We start from the raw sequence: 25,638 nt of genomic DNA, 5'->3' as shown, positions 1-25,638 counted from the left end.
ATTTTAATTGTCATGAAGCAACAAATATTTTTATTCAATAATTGGACTCGTTTCTCTTTTCAATTCGAATATTCATTGCATAGTAATTATATTCTAAAAAATAATAGTGTAGTGCTACAAAATAGACGGTTCATATACGGAAGAATAATGGAGTAAGACAAGTTTTAATGATTAATTAAATATTTGCGCACATATATTAAATTAGTTAAAAGGTGTAGGTCGTGTTTGTCAAACATCAATAAGTGAACTGTCAACGATAATGCACTAATCAAGATTATAAGAACGCTTTTGTGTTGTGTTCAATTATATTTTCACGCAACTGAAACTGCAGGAAATGTTTAATACTACCGCATAATTGGTTAATAGCGTGCTGAATAAATATAGTCTTGAAAACTGCTTTTAAAAAATGGCTGACTCGCCAACGAATATCGAAAACCAGATTGATAGCTTCCTGGAACAGTTCAATCGAAATACCTCAGGAACCATGCAGAAACATCATCATCATAGAAGTAGTCTCTATAATGTTAGCAACATCAGCCCTAGCCGTAGTGCTAACTTCGACTTAGAAATTTTTGAAGCCGGTAAGGCGATTTTTTTTATCAATATTTTTCTATTCTTTCTATTAATCAATAGATTATTCTTCGAGTCTTACACGACCTTAATAATACCTAGACATTTCTATTTTGTATTTGGTATTCATTGAATACAATTTAATTCTACATAGAGATTCTTTAAATAAGAACCAATATTATTACGCTGATTTATATTAGAGGATTTCACTAAAGTTTTATTAGGATTTTTATGCTACGTAAACACTAAAAAATGTACATATGAAACATTCGTTTTTATGTTAAACGTAGAATAGTTTATGCTTTTCTTTATTAATAAAAATTTAAATAATTATTTTTTATATTTTATTTAACCTAATTCAATTCATTTCATGCTTATAACTTTAATATATATTTATATAAAATATGAACATATATGAATATACGTATATATATATGAAAATTATTGTTTATGGATGACAAGTAAATGATAAAATAAAATGAATGTATGCATTAAACTTACAATATATAATGATGTATTAAATATATATAAATATATATAAATAAAAGACAGTTTTTTGATCTCGAAAATCTTGCGAAACTAGCAATGTTTAAAATTGATTAAAAATAAAAATTTGATAATTGAGATTCGTGAAGGGAAAACAATTAATATTTTAGAATATAACATTGTAATAAAAAGTTATTTAAAGATTTTTTAATACATATTATTGAATAAAATCTTATAAAAAAATTTGAGTTGATAAAATAACTTCACTTTCAAATAAATTCCATAATTTATTAAGTCAGAACACTATAAATAAAATTCTGTTAAAATTAAAATTTAAGTTATACATATATAAAAAAAAATATATATATATTTGTAAATACATATTTAAAAGTAGAAATTCAAATGTAGCGGTTATCTCGATAATGTCTAAATTTTATCTGATAGATGGCGTACTTCGAATCGCTATTAAAGACATTTGAGTAATCTTAAACAAATACAGTTGTTAATCTACATACTTTCTACTATCAATTGTATCAGATTGATTTTTAAGTTTTTTTTTTATACTAAACAATTGTCAACTTGATATTTATTGATTAGGATTAAAATATCTAGGTTTCATTCATTATTTTCTTTTGTAACTATAATGGCTTTGTATATTATGTGTTAATACTAATGCAATATTTTTCGATTATCTTGTTATTTGTTCATTTTTACTTTCCCTAATTACACAGTAGAGGGTTTAAATTTTATTCTTACTCTAAGATTAAACTTAGTTTATATAGTAATACGTTATCTATTACTTTTCAGTGTTATGTGATCTCGAAAACACTACTTGTCAAAAAAAGTTTTATATTGAAATAATCGAGGATATTCTTAATTCCATTAGTAACAATAAAAACATAACTGACAATAGAAATATTTAAGTAAACATATGTGAACAGTAATGTAAAAAATCTTTATAATATAACACTGAAGCAAAGCATTGTATACTATTTTATAAACTTTAACGATAAGAATATTTTATGTAGATTCATTCACTATTGTATTTATATTTGATTTCTTATTTAAAAATTCCGAATATTTATTAAATATTTATTGTATGCATTATTTATCGTTATTATTGAAGATTTAATTTTTGAAAATTTAAGCTCTATAAATATTAATGCGTCTAAATGGAACAATTATTATAAATAAATAAAAGATATTATTTTAATGATTATTTTCTTTTAAATAAAATTAGGTTTTAATTTTATATATTTAAATGTATTTATATCTATTTATTAATATAAGCTAATACATACAAAATAAAAACATTAAAATATATATTACCATCGTCACATACAATTATTACTATTAATATATAGAAAAATATAATCAAAAACTTTTTTTAATATTTCTTTAATAATAAATACTTTATTTAAAAGTTTTTTCCTTTTATATTAATCGAAGTTTAATGTCTAAAATTTTAAAGTATGACTATTTATTTAATTATTTTATTTAGACAATTATATCTAATTTATGTGTTTTAGATGTATAATTATTAAGAAAAATTTAATGATATTAATAGTAAGTTTTTTTATACTTATAAGCGTTTTGTACATTATAATAAAATACTATTAACAAATATATAGATAATAAGAAATATACATAATTAGCTTTCTTTAAGTAATTATTTGTATTTATCACTGAACAGGAAAATCTTTTGATATTTGATATTATGTTGTAAATCATAATCATAAATGTAATGAATAGTTTTCTCTGGATCTTTATTTCTCTCTTATTTTATGTACTTGAAATGAAAACTGAAAATTTACTCACATACAATAAAATAAAAATGTATTTGTGTTATTAATCACGTTATGTATACAATTATTTCACGAATAGAAAAATTAAAGCAGTTATCGATTTTCTGACATTCTAAATATAAGCAGATTTATTTGTCAATAGGATCTTTAGTAACGAACTATCATTTCTAAAATTATGGAAAAGTGATTGATTGTTTTATAAATTTAAGCTACTTTAATAGAGTTTTAAATCAACAATATTTAATTTATAATAATCATTACTATAATTTCTACTATCTCTCAATGAACATATTTTTTTGGTAAGTTTTACAATGATAATTTTAATTTATACGTTTTTATAACTAATTATACTATTAAATAACTAAAATGATTTATAAACCGATATTTTAATATCTTATACAATGGATTATAAAATTCTTAATATTTACATATTTGTTTAACTTACGATTGCATGGAGGAAAATTTCTTAAAATAGTATATTACAATATAAAATTTTTTGCTTGCTTATTCTTAAGAAAATGTCAATTTTTCAAAATTAAATGGAGTCTATTACTTAAAAATTACAAGTAATGCAACAATATCGATTAATGTTTTTCATCTTTTTGGCGACTGCGCAATATAAATTGATATTGTTGGCTATCGTAAGCTTTCATATACAATAATAATAGAGATGTGGCACAATGAGTTTAATAATTAATAGGTATAGTGTTCCTTAATTAATTTTGCCATCCATGATACTATAAAATAAATATAACATCTTAATGTCCAGAATAACAAAATCCAGAATATGTATCATACATTATTTTATATTCTAAACATAAATTCATATATTAAAATAATATTTTAAAAGCATTAATAAACAATACATTACACACACAAACACACATATATATAATGCAAAAATGATGAAATGAGAACATGAATTTGCACTGTATTGTGCAATCTACCGAATATAGTAAAATCCTTTCAAACGTTTCGTTATATCGAAAATTTTATAAACAATATTGTATATGTATTAATGTTTAATAATTTTAAAAATAATTTTCATTAATTACAATTAATTTTGTGAGATGTAAACGATCGTATGCAACGCAAACAGTTTTATCGAGGATTCCTTCAGTAACACAATTTATTGATCTGGATTTCATTATTTTGTATACGTACTTCTCTTTATCACTATTTTCGATGAGTGCTATTTTTCGACGCTTTCTCTCATTTATCCTAAACATTATATTACCATGTACTATTTTTTAACCTTAGAAATTTAAATAATTTAAATAACAAATTTAAAGACCTTAAAATTCAATTATTATTGAATATGTAAGGTTTTGTTAAAAATTATTATCCTAGACCACGATTTCCAATATATTAAGCAAATTAATAAACACTTTTATAAAGGTAAAAAATTTTTTAATATTTAATAATTATATTATAAGATGCAATTCATTACTTAATAAATGAACCTTTTCTAATATTAATATAATATTTAATAGTAATAAGTAATATTAATATGAAAAAGAGACATAAAAATACGAAGAAAAATATTCTAATGATCACCTTATATATCTAATTATAATTTGTCGATTTATATCACTTGTATATTTTTAACTTATTATATAAACGTAAGATAATTATGATTTTTATTTGGAACTGACACTTAGAAAATTTTTAATTTCATATTAAAAACCGTGCATCTATATGTGTGTGCTTCAATTTTTTACAACTATCTAATTTATATAATCATGAATTATAACAATATAAAATATAGTTTCGTATTATAAGAGTTTGTATTGGATTGGATATATACGTAGATGATGCCTAATCATTAAGTCTACTGGGGTAAAATTTTATTGTTGTACATTAGGAAAGATGTAAAATTTCTGTCTACCTGCCTACAAGTTTTTATTTCATAAACTTAATTTCATATTTTTCAATTATAAAAATTTAAAAATGAAAAAAATATTACTATCCAGCAATATGATTTTAATGAAATTGCAAATTTAAATAATACTATAATAAATTATATAAACATTGAAACTAAGTAATATAAAAATTATAAAATCTTTCAAATCACATATTTAAATAATTTAAAGTACTTTTTCTCATTTTATGAAAAAAAAATCTTTTCAATACTCAAATATTTTGAACAATTATAATAATTTATACTTATAAAATCGAGTACATGATTAGTATATTCTAATTTTTATTTATGTTACGCGATCGTATCATATTTATTATTAAATGTATTTTATACAATGTACAAAAAATTATTTGTTAAATTTAGTCTTTCCACAAGATTGTCCATTATAAACTGAAATTTAATATTTTCTACAAAATATACTGAATTTTAAAATCTATAAATTACAAATCTGTCAATGTAAATTTATATTTGTTAAATATTAAAGAATAAAAAAAGCTATGTATTAAAAACACACATAATAAATTTCAATATTCTTATACATTTTTCGAATTAATCTAAATTGGTAATATATATTAATTCCTTTTGTCACATATTGAAATATGAAATGCACATTCAAGTTCTGGAAAATATTTTTAGAAAATATAATACACGTCCCTTTTAAACAAATGAAATTATATCTAAATCTTTTTATATATATAAATTTTTTAATGAAAAAAAATGTGTATTTAATAATTGAATAATGCATATAATTTTGGTATGAATACAAAGTTAATGTATTTTTTAATGGATTAGTTAGATTATTTGAGAAAATCAAAAAATACACGAAATATGTATAAATTTTATATAAAAAATAAATATGATATATCACCAGAACACTATAAAGTGATGCATAAAAATAAAGTATATAATGATCAAATGTTACGAAATTATATAGAATTTATTTTTTAAATAAAGCACATTAAATGATTCAAAATAATAAATATTTGTAGAGATGCTGGAATCAAAACAATCTTACAGTACATATATACCGTATCATGCATCTCAACACTGGAGTAAATCAGAATTTTATAAGTCAGATTTTTGTATACCTATAATGAGGACAATTAAAAAGAAAACCTACATTATTTTGTTCAAGAACTATTGAACTTAATATTAATATGCGAAAAAAATTTATAATGAATAAATATAATGTAATAATAATATTGAATGAAATACAACTATTTAAAGGAAAAATATAGCTATAATATGAACTCTAGAATAGATTTGAAATTATCATTATGATTAAAGATAGCGTAACATTAAACTAGCACCTAAGGAAGCTATTAATAAAGAAAATATCAGTAGACATATTGAAATGTATAAGAAAATATACGATAGCCAAAATATATATAGATTGTACAAGTATAAGGGATGATTGTGTGAGAACATTATTAAATAGTACTCGCCCATTCTTAATTCAGAATATAAAAACGATATAACGACATATTAATTTAAAAATTGACAAATGTATCATTATAAATGACTATAATTAAGTTCTTCTCAGTACAGGATAAGTAAAAATAATAATCGTCAAAAAATAGCGAACTATGATATAAAGCCAAAATTGTCTCCATTATAAAATAACTCAAAAATCTCCAAAAAATACTTGATTTATACGATATATACAAAAACAGTTTTAAGGTGATAGAATAAACGCTTATAGTATAATATTATAGTACAGTATTATCTTTTTCCAAGAATATAATAAAGAAACTCAAAAATAACCACAATGACATAACGAAATGACTAGAAACTGTTTATATGTTTTAGGTTTTATTTATTCGCTACATTTAATTTTGACGTTATAATAAACTTAATTTTTCGTCGAAAAATAATGATGTACATAGGTAAGGAAGGATTTAAATATGATAGAATTATATTTAAAGTTAATTGAAATGATAGAAAAGAACTTCGTAACACTTCTGTTAGATATTTATTAAATTACATTTCAAAAATATTTTATAAACTTATAAGAATTAAAAAAAGAATTAAAAATATTTGCCAATACTTTTTTGTGTTTATCTATAGATACAGAAAAATAGAAAAACTAGGCATTATTTTGTATAGAGCATGATTTAACAGTTTATTATAAAATATTAAAACTCTGAATTATTGAACATTAACATTTTTAAAAGTACAATATCTATAATGTAATATATTAAGTTGAAATTTATTGTACGCCTATATAATCTATAAAATATTTAAAAATCTACATTCAATAATAAAAAACAATGTATATTAATTAACAACAAGAAAGCTAGAATCATAGTAAAATTTTAGCTAGTGATATTTAAATAAATTAACCAATAAAATAAAAACTTTCGTTTTTATAATATAATACAATACATTATGTATCTATGTGTGACCATTTAATTAATAAATATTCTGGAATTTAAACTTCAATTAAATTTGAATAATTCATTAATTTTTTTAATATAAATGAGTTATGTAAATTTAAATAATTTTTTAATTAATTCGTTACATCAATATTACAAGAAAATAATTAGTATTTTATTAAATTATTTTTTATTGATGAATACACATTCTGTTTATTAAAAGCTAAAGACAGCGAAAATTGATCATATAATATAAAAAAGAAGTTTAAGTACAAATAAGTATATTAATTTATTGCCAAAGAAAATGAATAAAAAAATACAATTGGAAGAATTCTAAATATCATTTTGTAAATACTTTTTAATAATAAGTATTTGAATAAATCGACAAAACTACAAAACATTTTATATAGATTGGCTTTTTTATAATTTATTATTAAATAAATTTTTATAGTAATATTTAATAGAATAATTAAATGATTAATATTAGTATCTGAAACAACTTAAGTTTTAAATTGATTTGATGTCTTTTAACCGAAAAAAGAAAACTTTTTTATAATTGCATTTGTAATTTATATCTATCTAAACGAATATTATAATCTTTAGTTAAGAGTTTATATATATATATATATATATATATATATATAATTCAGTATTGGACTTTAAGAAGAGATTTATTGCTTTCATATTATTCATATATATAACATTAGATTTTTTGTAAATGTTTTTTAGATTAACAATTTATCATTAGTCAGTATATCATGCTTACAGTTACTATCTTATTATTTGCAGAATTTTATAATATAATACCAAGTTATTATAAATTATTTCTTATTGATTGACAAAAATTATTATATGATTATATACTGAAACATTTGTATAAAAATGATTTAAAACTGTTTTCTTTTCCTCGCATACACTTGAATTAAATACATATCAATTGGCGAATTATTGTAATTTATGGTTATCTAAAAAATGTTCTCCTCATTTCACACTCAAATTTGATTGCTTATTAGAACATGTGTCTCGCTTCTTTTATGTAGATCTTCAAGTAGTTTCAGATCATTAGCGGTTATCTCTGCATCAATATCAATATTCATGTTTTAGTTCTTTTATTACATATTTTGTTAAATCTCATATATATATATATATATATATATTCTGTTGTTGTTTTATATGAACATAAGTCTTTTTCAAAAGTTTGTGGTGTGGTCACCAGCGATTCATAATTTATATTGGCATGATATACCTGAAGGAGATATCCCTTTAATGTTTGCTAAAGATAATAAAGGCCCAGCAGACTTATAGCACAACTGTAAAAATATTTCACAACTAACTTAATCAACTACATTTTCGCGCATATTATAGATTATACAATAGTTTAAACAGTCATATTTTATAATATCAAAATTTTTTAAATTCAAAAATGGAAATAATTAAGTAGTCCTTTTTTACATAAAGACATGAAAATGATTTAGTTATTGATAAATGTAAAGGAGTATTTATTTGAAAAATTAATTAAGAAGAAAAAATTAATATAGCTATGCGGAACTTTTAAAAAATTTTTAATAAAATTTACAGAAATCTAATATGTTTCAAATTTTACCAAATTTTCAAATTTTAAGAATGTAATAATTAAAAATTATTGGAATTATAATATATTATTAGATTTTTAATATAAATTATAATTTTCATTAAAATAAGACTTGTTGTTTTCAAAATAAAAATTTCGTATAAGTAGTTAAAATTTAAAATTCTGTCAATATATAAAAATATATTTTTATTTTGTTTCACATGAAATAAGAATATGGAAAAATACATATTTATACGTGTATGTATTTTTGATAAAATTTTTTGTAAGACTGCAAATTTCACTACTTCATATTATAATCATAACTTTACATTTAAAAATCAAAAATAGAAAAATAAAAATTTTCATAGAATAAAAAACTTCCTGAGAAACTGTTTATTAAATATATATATTTGAAAATACACTAAGCTTTTTAATTCTTATTGATCGAGATATGATTTAAATTATTTTATATAAAATTTCATCACATAAAATTTATTGTTATTAATTTACGGTTTACGAATCAGAGGATGTTGAGAGCATGACAGACGAAATAGAGAATGGCGATTTAGCTGTTGGAGATGTTGCAGAACTTCTTCAATCTCAATTTGCTATTGTAACTGGTGAGTCTATAAATTTATGTATTATTTAATGTATGATTTATTGCTTTGCTAATGTTAACAGTATATAAGTATGAGATACATATATAATTATTTGCATTACTTATTTCTTAAATAACTATTAAAGTAGTTATATTAAACCAGATATAATAATAAAATCATAAGAATAATAATTAAAACATTTACTAGAATTTTATTTTGATATTATAATAAAAAAGAAAAACTCTGTATGAATATGTAAGAAGAATTAATATTACGACTGAACTAATCAATATTTTATTAACTAAAGGTCATTAATAGTTGTATTATATAAATATATTTATATACATTCAGTACTGAAAATATTTTATTAAGTGGTGCAAAAAATTAATTGATCAATTATTATAATTTAGAATAAATAAAATTGGTGGAATTATAAAAATAGTAAAATTACTAGATCTGAACTAATAGAACAAATAAGGTATTTATATTATTGAGATTGGTATATTTGTTTGACAGGAAATAATATAAAGACAGCAACTGGTTGTCTATATTTACTCATAGTACATTTTGAATCTAATAAAATCTATTGTATTTATTCTTACTTATTAATGAAACGAATCATTTATGGTATTTTATTATTTACAATTCCTCAAATTCAATATTTTTAAAATTTCATTGTGATTTTATTATATAACAGCATGAATGTATTCAATCTACATTTAATCTTGAAAACAATTTATAATATTAAATTAATTAATAAAATATGAATAAATTATACATTCTTTCATAATTATTGAAAAATGAATTTTATTACACTATTTGTCGAATTATAATAATTAACCATTATAATTCTTACGCTGACTAGAAAATTATACATTACTTTGAAAATTGGATCTGTACCATTAAATTTTAATTAATGATCACAAAAATATTCTAAAAATAATAATAAGAAAATGAAGTATGGAAAACCCACGTTTCGTGATCTTAAGAATTGAATCAACGATATTGCAATTAAATTATATATACAGAAACTTGTATATATAAAGAATAGTTCTATAAATTCATAAAAATAGTAATACATTATTTATCGGTAGTAAATAACTAAAATTGAAATAATTTGAAAAATGATGAAAGCCGTGTCTAGTGTAAGTGGTGCAGAGTGGGCGGGAAAGAGGGAGGGAGGGAGAGAGAGAGAGAGAGAGAGAGAGAGAGAGAGAAATAACAATGCAGAGGTAAACGTGTACGTATGTGTAATGGACTTTATAAAAATAAGGACATAACATAGTTATAATTTAATATTGAAACTTAAATTCATGTTCATAATTTGCATAGAAATTAAAAGCTTTGCAAATACAAAACAAACGTCTATATAAATTTAAGATTCGATATTATACATGCAAATTACACTTAAAAATATATATAATACATCATATTACTTGATGTAATAAAAAAATTTTTTATTAATTGTTTAGGTGGTAAAACGCGAGAAGGGTGTCCTATTATAACTCTTCCAGATAATGGAAATTTTCAAAACTTATGCGACTTAGACTATCAGCGTCTTATGTTGTATCTCACCTCTGTCCCAACGTATGCATAATATATAATGATTAATATATATTAGAGCATCAATTTAAATTACATATTTTTTAAAGGTTGCATGAAGCTGATCTGGGGTTTCATTTAGTTATCGATCGAAGAAATGATAAATGGAATTCTGTTAAAACTGTTCTTTTGAAAATTTCTGTAAGAATTTTTTATACTAGTTTATTAATTTTCTAAATAAATGTAAACAACATAATATCACTAAATGTAATAGTTAGAATTAAAGAGATACTACAATTAATGTAGTTATAAAATAAATACTTATTGAATTTTCTAAATTTTATTTTAAAGGCTTTCTTTCCTGGCCTGGTACATGTAGCATATGTTTTACGTCCAGTGGGTTTCTTGCAAAAAGCTATCTCTGAAGTATCAAATAAACTATTTCGAGAAGATTTTAAGTTTCGAGTAATAGTTCTTACGAATGTGATTGAGCTACATAATTTTATTGACAAAGACCAATTAACTGAACAACTAGGAGGGGATCTGCCTTACTGCCATCATACTTGGATACAAAATAGAATAGTAATATATTTCACTATACTTTTCATATTTGCAATTTATATAAACTTATCTTTATATACCTGTATTCATAATTTAATTAATTTCGTAATTTTTATGTTACTATATAGACTATATTAATCAGTTTCATATATTATTAATTTTTACCAAAGCCTATTTATTTTGTACTAAAACCTTCATTAAACATTATTAATCTACTAAAAATTTAATCGCGTCTCTCTTATTGAATTAATTTATTTTTTAAGAAATTAGCGGTAAAATTTTTTAATCCTAAATAGAGAAAATTCATAGTTCTTGAAATCAAATATGATTATATGTAAAAAGAATTAATCCTAAAGCAATTTTAAACTACATCATATAATTGTTATTTTTATATTGTATTTTCTTAAAATTATTATATAGTGGATAAATTATACTAAGTAATGTTCTGTAAATACTAATTAAAATTAGTGTAAATATTAGTACTAAAGATTAATTCATTAACAAAGAATCAATTTGATCTTAATAGAGTCTCGAGAAATTTTCCTCAATGACACAAGACGTTTCATTGGCATTGGATTCATTTACGCGTAAACTAGCGGAGATGGAGTTCCCAAATAATACAATCGCCACCAAAACATTATTGATCCAACAACAAACTGAGTATGATGAACTTAAGGAAGAAATCTTAAGCGCGGCTCGACACGGAGAAACTCTACTCGACAACTTAAAGCAAATCATGGGTAAAAGCACCGCCGATCGCCTCGGAAATGTTGCTACTGTTGAAAGGCATGCATTAAATTTATATTTTTTCAATCCATAAAGTATAAGCATCAACTTTATTCTTTTTTTAATATTTAGTTAAATATTTCTACGAATATAAACTACTTTTTCTATTCATATAATTAATTTCACAGATTAATTTACTGATGAAAAATTTAATACGTTTTTTAAATAGTACCATCATTAACTGATTTTATTATTTCCTTTTTTTAATTTCTAATACATATATGAAAAATACTTATATGAAATGATACGTTTGATTAAGTAGACAGATTAATTCAACAACTGGTTTGATAATATTATTTCATTAAACATTATACTCATTAATTATTAAAATAATTAAATGTGACTAGTGTATAAAAATAAAAATGGATCTCAAAATATTTGATTTTATTAATTAAGAATATTTTATTAATATTTAATTTAATTATTATTTTATATATAATTTCATTATTTTAATATAGTAAAGCTAATATGTGGAACTTAAAAACTTAATTAATAATAATAATATACCATAAAAATTACAAAAATGTCTTGGAACAAAATGTTTTATAAGATTAATAAATAAATAATTAATAAATTAATGAGATTTATATAGTAGAACATAATTTACCAAATTTGAGTTGTATTAATAAGTTTTTAAATAAGACATTTTTATTTTATTATTAAAATAATTATTTTCTATAGAACGAGTATTATCAATTACTTATTTATACGTAATTTGGATTATAAATTAGAGGAATAAAGAGAATTAAGTAAATATTAAAAATATATGTACGACTGTATATAATTATCGATATTTTTATGAACATAGTTCATTACGCTTAATAACTATCAATGATTTTTAGTTAAATATTTATTTAGAAAACTGAACAAATATTCTTATATTAAAATAAGGAAAATAAAAGGAAAAAGTATATATAGGAATTATTCGAGTACTAAATTTTTTTTATTTCGGCAAATATTAAAACAATAATATAATTACAAAGGTAATTACAATTAGCAAGTTTTTAATTGAATTTAACTAAAGCACAGCGATAGCTGAATAAATATTTTGCGGTAATAAATTCGTTAATAGACAAATCCAAATACGGCTCACTTAAAACAAGCGATAACAAATTAGTATGATACAACAATCGCGTCTCATCAATAAGTTATGGTTAATTTTAATTCCTGCAGAAGAAAGGTAACTTTTTATAACATCTGCAGTCTATTATTACATAGTATACGAAATAAAATTACAAAAAAATATCAAAATTAATTGAATGGGCGTTTTCTGACTTCCTAAATCCAAATTGGATCGAAACTGGAAGGAATCAAATTCAGTAGTCAAAAGTGGGAGGCTCTATTATTATTGCAGTTACATAAAAAATATATATTTCTTTTCAAATATTATTTCTATTTATAACTATTAAATATAAAACGTATATCGAAAGAATTCCTACAATAGTGTAATAATTTAAACAGTCTATACTATTATCATAGTACTACTATAAGATACTGGAAACTCATACTACGAATATAAAAAATCAGTAATAATTACTCTCTAACTCTTTTTCAATCAAAGTCTAAATAAACATTTAATACTCTTAAATTTTATTAATTTAAAATCATGTATGATCAATTTGCAGTTTGATTAATGCAATAGAATTATATATTTATCAATATATTTTTTTTTTACGTAAAAATTATTATTGAATCTTGGATTATTTTAATATCTAATTTTAATACATACATTAAAATTTCAAATTATGATATTTTAATCATTATAATAATAATATTTTCAATACATTAATAAATACTATTTGTCATTTGCTTCTATAGTACTTAGCAGTCAAGTTAATAATTCTTTTATTAAAAAAGTATTCTATATTAATTAAAATATATTTGATATAAAAACTGGCTACTGTCCAATTTTGTTGACAGTCGAATTTCGGTTTTAAATGCCAGAATATAATTTTATTTATTTATTTATTTGCGAAGAAATATAATTTAATTTGCAGAGAATTTGAATTGTAGAGAAAAATACAATTAAATCTATAATAATATACTATACAATTAATTCTAACAATACTATCACAAAAATTAATTTGAGACATAATGGAAGTAAGAATAATGATATTCAAGTTTATGTGAAAAATAAAAGAGCGTGTCAAATAATATAGATAAAAATAAATATATCGTTTTTCATTCAATTTGAAATGTTTACTTTCATTTAAAATAATGTTCAATTTTTACATTCTTTTACACAACAGTTTTACAAATCGAACCCACTTAATAGCTTATAAAAATATATATTTAATCTATTGTAAGTTCAACTTAATAGTAATATTTTAATAATAATAATAAATATTATTATTATTATTATTATTATTGTTATTATTATTATTATTATTTGGTTAGTATTGCTGATTGTACTTTAGTTAAACAATACGTTTAAATAACAATAGAATTTTTAGGTGATATTTTAAATATTCTGATTAAGTATTAGGCATTTAAATATTCTATTAATTAAATGTTTTATTTTACTATTCTAAAAACAGTGTTCTTTAATAAATAATATTTAGTTTATTAATATGATACACAGAATATCGTACAAGACATGCTAACTCAATAATAAAATTAGAATAAATAAATTAGAATAAAATAAATAATCAAATTGATTTTATATATTTAAATAATTTGTTATTATTATTGACTATTTTTAATTTTTAAACCATTATTATAAAATATATTTTAATCATATGATTAAATATTAATACTCAAACTTCAAATACTCGTTTACATATTTAATGATTAAAAAAACATTTATTTGAACATTTAATGTATTTGTATAACATTTAATAACAAATACCCTTTAATACTTATAATAAAATTATTATTACGTTTTAATGCTATTAATATTAATCTTTTTCAAAAATGAAAATAACTTTAATACTGAATATTCACCCATATAAATATTTATAATCACTCGTATAATCCTTATAATAAATTGAAATTTTATAGATTACTCGTTCAATTGGAGGAAACAGAACGAACATTTGATGTCTTTTGGTCACATCACAATTCTCGCTTAAAACACTGTTTGGCTCTTCGACAGTTTGAACAAAACTTTAGAGATTTACAAGCAAGCTTGAATCAACATTTGAAAACAATTGAAGAAATGACAGAGGTTGGCGAAACCCAAGCTAAAATTAATCAGTTACTTCGAGAAACATCAGCATTTCAAATGATTTGCAGAGTATGTATGAAAAACGAAGCCGCATCATGCAATAGACATTAATAATTTTTTTAATCAAATTCAATAAAAATGCTGATAAATAAATTTTGAAAATTTTCAGTAGATTTAGACTTATTGAAATCTGTGTAATACTAATTTTAAAAATATATCAGTAAGGTTAACATTTAAATTATTCTATTATAAAATAAATTTGGTTTAAGTGAATCGAATTTTAATTTTTAATTAGGGTATATATTACAATGCACATATGTATAAACGTTATATGTGCATATTACTTTTACTACTTTTTGGTCATGCTACATCTTTTTTTATAAAAAATTTACTTTGCAACAATAGTATTAACAATTTCTATTTTATAATAGATAATATAAATAATTTCATTTCTTAGAAAATCTTATTCTATCATATACGAACTTGGACTAGAATATCTTTTAGAAATTAGTATTTTTTATTTCAAAATCAAAAAGTCAGTACTTGTATTAATATTCTATTTGTATTTTTTATTACTCCCCTTGGATTTATATATACAATATGTACAGTATTTAATTATTATTAATTAAATTCTATTAAACATTTCATATATACATTAAATTAACATAATCATCACAATATTTTTTTTATTAATTGATAAAATTATTGTGTATATAAAATTTCTATGTCAAATTCTTTACATTATTATGAACAAGATTATTAAAAATATTTCGCAAGATTGTTTTAAAAAATTATATTGATTTATGAACAACTATATATATATATATATATATATATATAAATATATTTGTTTATTTTTTTAATACTATTTTGAGTGTCAACTTTTTCATATCTTAAGAACATTAAATTATTAAATAATGTCTTAATTTACATGTTATACATGTATGCATGTTTATACATAATTATAAATTAATACGCAATTATATATTTCATATGTAGTTATGGATAATTTTTTTATTATAATGTTAATCTTTTAGAGTGATATAGATAGAGCAGAAGAAGTAGTCATCTCTGGTGAACAATTATTATCCGATAGGCATCAATGCCCCGTAGAAATAGTAAAACCAAAATGTGTGGAGTTACAGAGAATCTGTTCAATGATCAATCAGAAGCTGGAAAGAAGACTGCACACTCTCGCTAAGTATCAACAACTCATGGAATATATTGACATGGTAACATTTTCTTGTTCCTTTTAAATTTAAAATTTATGATTTTTATTTTTATTTTTGCACTTTATTTCCAATCATAATTGATACTATATTTTTTGAAATTACTTCTTTTAACTGATATAATTTAATAAGATATAAATTAATTACTAATTTAATAAAATAAGAATTAAATTATTTTTTACACATTCTCTGAATAAAATATTTAAACAATTTTTGAATATATAATAAAGTTACAATAATATTTTATAATTAATAATGTGTTACAAAAAATTAATAAACTTCTTATTTATGTTTTCATTTATGATTAAAATACTTTCAATCGAATATCTTTATGTATATTGAAAATGTATATAGATTGGTATATATTTTTTTTTTTGTTAAAAATAAATAAGAATAATTTACAGAAAATGAATTAACACGTGATAACAAATAAAAATAAAGATTAGGAAAAAATTGTAAAGTATATAGTTTATCGAATCTATTATTTTTACTAGCCCTTTAACTCTTCGTAAATTCATAGAAAATTTTTATTAGAATTACATAATTGTTGATAAATGAATAATTAAAAATATATAGCTACACAAATAATAGTAAGTATTATTTTTACAGATCTTTGATTTTATTTAAGAATATTTTTAAGAAAGAAGACAGTTAATATAAATTATTTTAATTTTATTAATGGACGTATCATTTTATTCGTATTTAAAATTTATATTTCAAATTATTATAAGGCTAAATATTCTATTTATAACCATTATATTGTGTAGATGTTATAATACAATGATATTATAATACAATAATACCATAATGCTGTGCCATCGTAGTATTATATCGCTGATCATATCACTACTGTAATTTAGAAATAAATATTGCAAACAAATACGAATATATATATTCGCAATGTTCGTTAGCACTTTTACGAGATGTAATAGATCTTCGTAGTTGTGTTCTTAAAAAAATATTTCCAAATAAATATTTTCCAATATTTATTTTCTTAATACAAGCTTTTACCGTATCATTTCGCAAATTCATGTCATTAGCATGGAGGTTATCAACAAATATAAAGAAATAATTGAATATGTTAAATTTGGGAATTCTTAAATACTAATTCTATTTATAATCAAATTAATTTTAGTTAAGCATAGTTATCGAATATGCCTTCCATAACAATGAGCTTTTAGGGAAATAAATTTATGCTTATAATAAAATGTAATTTTATTCAATATCTACTAAACATTTCCACAAGAAGCGAATTTATTATATGTAGGTATTATTTAATTATAAATACGAATTATAGACCATTCGATAAAATAATTTCCAACAACCATAATATTTAAGAGGTAACACTCTATAAATTAAATATACTATACATTTAAAGAGAACTACTCGTGAAGCAAATTGAAAATGAGTGAATTTATATCATTTGTTTATGACATTAGAAGCAGTTAAGAAATTGGGGACAACTTTTCCAATTTCATCTCTCCCGCTAATGTTCTCGAAAAACTTTAATGTATGCGACGTATGGATTGATGCAAACAAATTATATTTTTTATTATATAATTTCTATATATAATATTTCTAATTCATAATTTGAAATCTTTCATAATCATTGATAAGTATTTAACGAATTAATACAAATTTGTTAATTAATACAAATTCTGATAGGTATAAGATAATAAATATTCTTATTTCACTGTACAATAAAAATTTTAATTACTTCCTATTAAAATAGTTTAAACTATTACTACAAACAATATATTTTATAATAACATATTTATTACAAAATGATCTATTTTTCTAGGCAAATACTTGGTGTGCACGTGGAATAGAATTACTAGCTACACAAAACAATTTAATTCCAGCGGATCAAGCTCTTCAAGAACTTCAGTCGTTGGTTTCAGATGCGAAAGAATTCCATCATTCAGAAAATGTATTTGTAGACTCTATTACACCCGAAACAAAAGCTATTGTTACTCAGGTAAATCGATTTTAAAAGCTATGCATTTTTTACTTCTGATTAATCTATAGAATTATTGAATAAAAATTCTTATTGCTCAATTATGTTCTTTATTTGTGAATTTAATATTAAAATAAATTGTATTTAATTTCTGATGCCGAAAATAAATAAAAGTTGTTTAGGTATTACAAAGGATAGAAGATGTATCATTAATGTGTGATAAAAGAATCATGGTTCTTAAACAGCAATTACTAAAATCTACAAAGCCTATTCAAGCTGTTACCCCAGAAATAACAAAACCTCTTCAGCCAGCACCACAGTATATTAGACCTAAACGAATTCTTAAAAAAGCTAATACAATCCCTAAGGTAAATTTACAGAAATAAATTAATATCTTTAGTTTTTCTAATATATTACTTATGAATTTTTTGTTTGCATAAAAATATATTCAATATTGTTTATTCTTCTTTGAACCTCTTTTAATTCTCAAAATAAAATATTTTTCCATTCATCGATTAGATTGTATAATATTATATACACAATATTTCTAAAAAATAATAAATAATATTTTTAGATGGAAATGAATTCAATTGAAGGAGAAATTTCATCACCAGATAGTGAACCGCGAAATATAGAAACTGTAAAATTGAAACGTGGCCATGTACTCGCAGAACTAGTAGAAACTGAACGAATTTATGTATCAGAACTCGGCTCCATTATCACAGGATATAAAATGGAAATAAATAATGAAGCAGTAGCTCACCTTGTACCTGAAGCACTATTTGACAAGGCTGATATTTTATTTGGTAATCTGGAAGACATTTACCTTTTTCATAGTGAAACATTTTTAAGAGACTTGGAGAATTGTATTTCTAATACAGAGCTTGTAGCTTTATGCTTTGTTCAACGGGTATGTTTAATTAAAAATGGACATCACTTGATATTACATATTGATTTGAATTAAGCTGATATAATAAAAACAAACTTGTATACTTTAATTAATTACATTTCAGAAAGAAATTTTTTTTCGATTATATAGTTATTATTGCCAAAATACTCCACGATCGGAAAGATTACGAGAACAAATACAAAACGAACCACAATTTTTTGTAATTTGTCAACATAAACTCGGACATAAATTACCGCTAGCTGCATATTTACTTAAGCCAGTACAGAGGATTACCAAATATCAATTATTGCTTAAAGATTTATTAAAATATAGCGATGAACAATCATGCTGTGTTGAGTTACAGGAAGCATTAGACTGTATGCTCATTGTACTAAAATGCGTTAATGATAGTATGTATCAGACAGCTATCACAGGTTTTGGAGTAAGTTTCAATAAAGTTATTAGAATATTATTTATCAAACTGTTTTAAAAAATGTATGATTAATTTATTTATAAAATTAATATAAATTTTTAATACACTATAAATTAAAATACCTACATTTCTTGCGTACATTTCATAACTAATAAATAGTTAACATTTTTGTTATTCATTTTGTTATTAACTTAAATAGATTTACAATTAAGAATAACAAATTAATAAATTAAATTCAATACATATTTTGTAATTTAGAATTATTCATTTGCAAAACAATACTATTATTGTATTAATGTTATCAAAACAAACGTAAAATAATTTATTATTACTTAAATAAACAGCATATTATCTATGACTAGGGCGATTTAAATGTTCAAGGAGAACTTCTTCTACAAGATTCCTTTAGTGTTTGGAGCAGCAGTAAACGAGAACGCTTGCTGCGCTTAAAACCATCGCAACGTCATATATTTTTATACGAAAAGGCTGTGATATTTTGCAAGCATAATAAACCGCAAACTCATACCAAAGCTACTTACCATTTTAAAAGATATTTAAAAGTGCGTTAAAATTATTAGGTTTAAGCGAGTAAAATTGTCGAATAACCTAGTTTTATAATTAATATATATTATCTCTTTATAGACTTCTCAAATTGGTTTAACAGAATCAGTCAAAGGAGATGTTCGAAGATTTGAAATTTGGCTGCAAGGTCGTGCCGAAGTTCACACTATTCAAGCATCAAGCATAGATGTTAAGCAAGTATGGGTTCAACAAATTAAGGCTGTTTTAATGTCACAACTTGCTGAATTAAAAGGAAAACAAAACACAGCTTTACTTGGCAAATCTGGTCATAAGTATGCATCAAACTCTTACAAAATTTAAATATAGTATAATATATGTAAGAAATGAATTCTAATGATGTATAATAATTTTTGAGATTACTCCGACAAACATTCTCATGGGATGCTCAAAGTAGCCTTTCAGGATCATTACGAACATTGTCAATAGATAATAGCGCAGTTTCGCATTTTACTGATGTTTCTCATTCAACGGAAAATGAAGACATCGGATGGAGCTCTGAAAATAGCAATACAGATGATGAAGATACTTTTAATGAAATTCCCGGTTCAACATCTGTAAGTTAATAAATAAAATAATAATAAATTCATATTATTAAATTTTAACAGTTTATGTGAATTTTATTTATGGTAAATTAGTAGAACTATCAATAAATAATAAATATACGATATAAGTAATATTTTAACAATCATTATATTAATTTAAAACAAATAATTACTTTAAAAATTAAAAAAATTAATATATTAAAAAAATGAAACTTAATATAGTATTCTGTCACTATAGTATTTCTATAATTTTATATTCCCATACATTTTACTGCATTTTATATAGGATGCTGAAGCTATAGAATATTACAAGTATAAAATATAGGCAAGCATGAAACTTTTTCAACAATGTTAATAAATTATGTAATAAATTATTTACTTAGTAGACACAAATAATTTTATTTATAAGAGGGATGATAAAAACTCTCAAAAATTATTAGGAAGATATCTGTTCGATAGTATGCGATTCGTACTCAGTAAATAGACTTCCTACTCACGTTGGAATTTGGAATCTATCCGAAGCCATCATAAAAAATTAATTTCGGATAATAAAAGTAAGTCTTATTCATAAAAACTGTTTTTTATTTTATTAAAAATATTATAAATTATATTGTAAAAAGGCAAAGAGCCACCATCAGCTTTTATTTCATTTATTTTAGGTGCAGAATAATCTATAAATATAGATTTAGATTTATATAAAAAACTACTTTTATTCGGTCTTGAGAAGCATAAATCATATTATCTTCTGATATTTGAAGAAATATTGCAATAAGTGCAACTAGGTTTTGTTACGTTAATTTATTTTACGGAGGTAATCGCTGATAAATTGTATTCCATCAGAAAGTATAAGATAATAATTCACCTGTCTCACCCTTCGTTTAAGATAAGTATTCAGGCATGTTATCAAACTGTCTATCTGCAACTAATTATATTATTCTGCATTACAACCTGGGGATAAGTCAGAATATTATCGATTTTATCGATATTTCAAATAATAGCAAATTTATTCAAAGTAAGCCACTTATGGTGAAACAACTTTTATTCTTACGTCAGTTCATCAAGGAGTATCATCTTGATGATTATGAATACTGCATATTAGGAAATTGCACAATAGAAGCATTGACTTCAATAGACCGTTAAGTGTAACCATATGCTTACTGAACCTAGCTAATATAATAATGCAATGAACAATTATTTGTACTAGAGTGAATTATTTATTTATTGTTATAAAATAAAAACTCTAGTTTTTGTTTATAATTTTATTAAAACACGTTAATATTATAACTAATTGTAAAATCAAGTTGATATGAATACCACTGAAATTAAAATGGTGCTAAGTTGAAATATAGTAAAGTTATTTGCAATCTCTGACTTCTTCATATAGCATTAACAGCAATACAAAGCAGACCACATTGGATAACGCAAGTGAACATTTTTCCGTCTAATTACATTTACTAATTTAAACCTCAACCGTCGTAACAGTTGTGTTTCTCAGACCACATATAATCCACTTGTGATAACAATTATAAATAATTGCAATTTCGCTATCAGTTTGAAATAGATAGTTTCAGACTGATCTACAGGCTATTCCTTATTCATAATTTATTCGATCTATTAAATATCTAAATTCTTAGCTTTTCTGTTATTTACGAACACTATATTTTTCAATATACTTTGAGTCAAAATTATATGTATTGTAACCACCATGTAATCGCTTTTTATAACCATTATATTTCGAGAATCTGATATTAGAAACGTTTCTCACAGTGAATTAATAGTTATATATTTTTATCTACCAAAGTTACCGTATTAGTACCGTAATAAATACCGAATAAGTACCCGTTATAATTATTTACAACAGTATTATAGTTTTGAATAAATTCCATATAAATAAGATAAATAATTCCTTATTACTACCATGATTTATTGAAATTATATTGCTGTTTAATAAATATACATTTATTCGTCCTACAGAGTAACCTTTAAAAGATAAATTATATGTTTAAAAGATATAATTGTGTCGCTTTTAAATCGTAAAATCCCATCTTCAATTTCAGCCCTATGAAACAATGTAAATTTTAATACAAGGGAAATTTTCTAAAGCACAGGAATTATAAAATTGCATACATTTTTATTATGAGAAACAGTTATATAAAATTAACATATAACTATGATTCTGTAAAATAAAAGTAAACTATTTTCAATTTATTCATTCAATTATTCAACTTCAATTTACGTTATTGAATGAACGCCTTTAAATAGTTATATTAAATATTTATTCTTTAAAATAAAAACTTTATACATTTTTTTATTAAAAAAACAATATTTTTAATACTTATTTATTTGTTAATTTATCCAATGATCAGTTATTTAGTTAAAAATAATAACGGAAATAAAATCAAATTAACAGATCTGTATCATTACAATAATAATGATGATGGTAATGATGATGATGATGATGATGATCACGAGGATTAGAATTATGATAATATAACGTTTCAGGGTGGTAGGTATGTAGCTTTGGCTGATTACTGCGCGATGGGACAATCTGAAGTTACAATGCGTGAAGGTGACAATCTAGAACTACTGAAAATTGGTTACGCTGGATGGTGGTTCGTAAAAGTCATCGGTGCTGGAATGGAAGGTTGGGCCCCAGCATCCTACCTTGAGCCAATTATCCGCAAAACATCACGTAACTTATCGCAGGTTATTAATAGTCATGAAACTATATAAAACCAAAGATTGACATGCTAAATCAATTATTTAATATATTAAGTAACCTTAGACCTTTTATTCAATGATATTAGAAAATGGCAATGGTTAGTAATTCATTGTTGCAATCGTGTGGTTGTTTATTTAAGAATATGTATGCAATGATATATCAAACAAATTCATTTATATTACAACAAAATAAATACCGTCAATTTTGATATATAATTTTTTGAGATTTATCAAAACAAATCTTAATAAATTTTTAAATCGTTATATTAAAAAATAATAAAATTATAAATAATTATGTGATAATGTTTATTATAACATGTTATTCTACGCTGTTTTAAAGTATGTACTACGTAGAAATATAAATCTTAAAGTATATTAGATTATCCTAAGATCTATATAAGCAAATGTTTTACTTCACCCTATTTAATTATTGTTTATTTAATTATTGTTTGGCAGGGAAATTAAAAAAAAAATAATATTAACAGAAACTTAATATTACAAATTATTATTACTATAGGAATTATTGTAAGAGTATGTTTTTAATTTTTTACATTTATTTAAAATTTTTCATTCGATTTCATTGTTAATTATTAGTAAAATTAAATTTCTTTAATATTTCCAAAAGGTATTATATAAATACATTTAAATTTAAATATATTAAATTTTTTTAATATTTACATTGAGAAATTTAGCTTTATTTGAAATTTATATTATCTATTTATGAAAAATTTTGAAATTTTTAACATATAACATATACATATATATATCATCAACATATACATATATATAATATTTAACATTTAACATATATATATATATATATATGTATATATAATAAAATTTATTCGGTTTTATTAAATAAATTACACATTAAAATAGTTTTCTATTTAGAATTGTATAGAATTTTATGAATTTAATTTTTATTTGTTAATTTCAACTCTCTAAATTATATTTAATAACCTGTGTATATTAATACATTTTAGAGTCACGATGTTTGAGAAAAATTGTAAACAATAAATTTAAATAATGATTGTAGTTATTTATATATGGTTTTATTAAATAATAGTAAAAATATATAGTTTCTGCACCATATATAAAATTTTCAAAGTTTATCAAGTCAAGACTATAATAAAATTTTATTGAAAATTAATAAAATTAATATTTACATAGATAACTAAATTGGAAATTAATTAAAATCATTAGAAGATAGTTAATGCATATATTAAATATAAAAGAGAACAATTACGAGTGTCTTAAAATATGATAAAAAACATCATCCATGATAAAATTGAATCATTCAAATGAAAATTATTTAGTAATATTTGTATATTACACAAAATACAATTATCAAACTAATACTACTTAAATATAAACTAAAAATTATATTAATTGTGATTATTCATTTATCTATGATTTTAAACATTAAATAATTACAAATATAATTGAAGTAATTTTGTTCTTTTTATATTTTAGAGTATCTTACTTCAATATGATGTGCAGGCTTGAAAAAATAAAATTATAATTCTTTATAAATAAAATAAATTGTACTATATTATTAAAAGTGTGTACATACTCTTATTAATTAAAATTTAAAGTATTTAGTATTCCTTCCTCAATTCCATTTTTAATTTATCAAAACTAAATATAAAGTAGCATTTGATAATTAATATATTTAAATAACTATTATCCGATGAAATTTCTTTAATAAATAAACATAGGTTCAATAATAAATGAATAGTTTTTAAAGAAAATCTTAAAGTTTTTCAATTTGAATTAGAGATTGTTAAGAAAATATTAACAATCCATTTAAATTCCATACCAAAGGCTGTACCTTAGTTATATAATTGATCTAAATTCAATTAATTTATTAATAGAGTATATTGAGATATATTTTTAAAACTTCC

At 21.9% G+C, this 25,638-nt stretch overlaps 1 protein-coding gene across 1 annotated transcript; it reads left to right on the top strand.

Annotated features, from left to right (window-relative positions):
- LOC105368197 (guanine nucleotide exchange factor DBS) lies at nt 1-23,911 on the top strand. The gene is made up of 16 exons (XM_011507158.1): nt 1-581; nt 9,252-9,347; nt 10,799-10,913; nt 10,979-11,069; nt 11,220-11,450; nt 11,956-12,215; nt 15,216-15,450; nt 16,419-16,613; nt 18,412-18,588; nt 18,750-18,935; nt 19,142-19,477; nt 19,581-19,898; nt 20,252-20,449; nt 20,532-20,743; nt 20,827-21,025; nt 23,516-23,911. Exons 1-16 carry the CDS (start codon nt 407-409, stop codon nt 23,744-23,746), a joined length of 3,255 nt encoding a protein of 1,084 aa, XP_011505460.1. The 5' UTR covers nt 1-406; the 3' UTR covers nt 23,747-23,911.
- The last annotated feature ends 1,727 nt before the right edge of the window (nt 23,912-25,638 follow it).

The sequence above is a fragment of the Ceratosolen solmsi genome, unplaced genomic scaffold (assembly GCF_000503995.2).
Source record: "Ceratosolen solmsi marchali unplaced genomic scaffold, CerSol_1.0 scaffold6, whole genome shotgun sequence".
Lineage (NCBI taxonomy): Eukaryota > Metazoa > Arthropoda > Insecta > Hymenoptera > Agaonidae > Ceratosolen > Ceratosolen solmsi.
The sequence above is the reverse complement of the archived record's forward strand: the minus strand, read 5'-3'. Positions and strand labels throughout refer to the sequence as shown.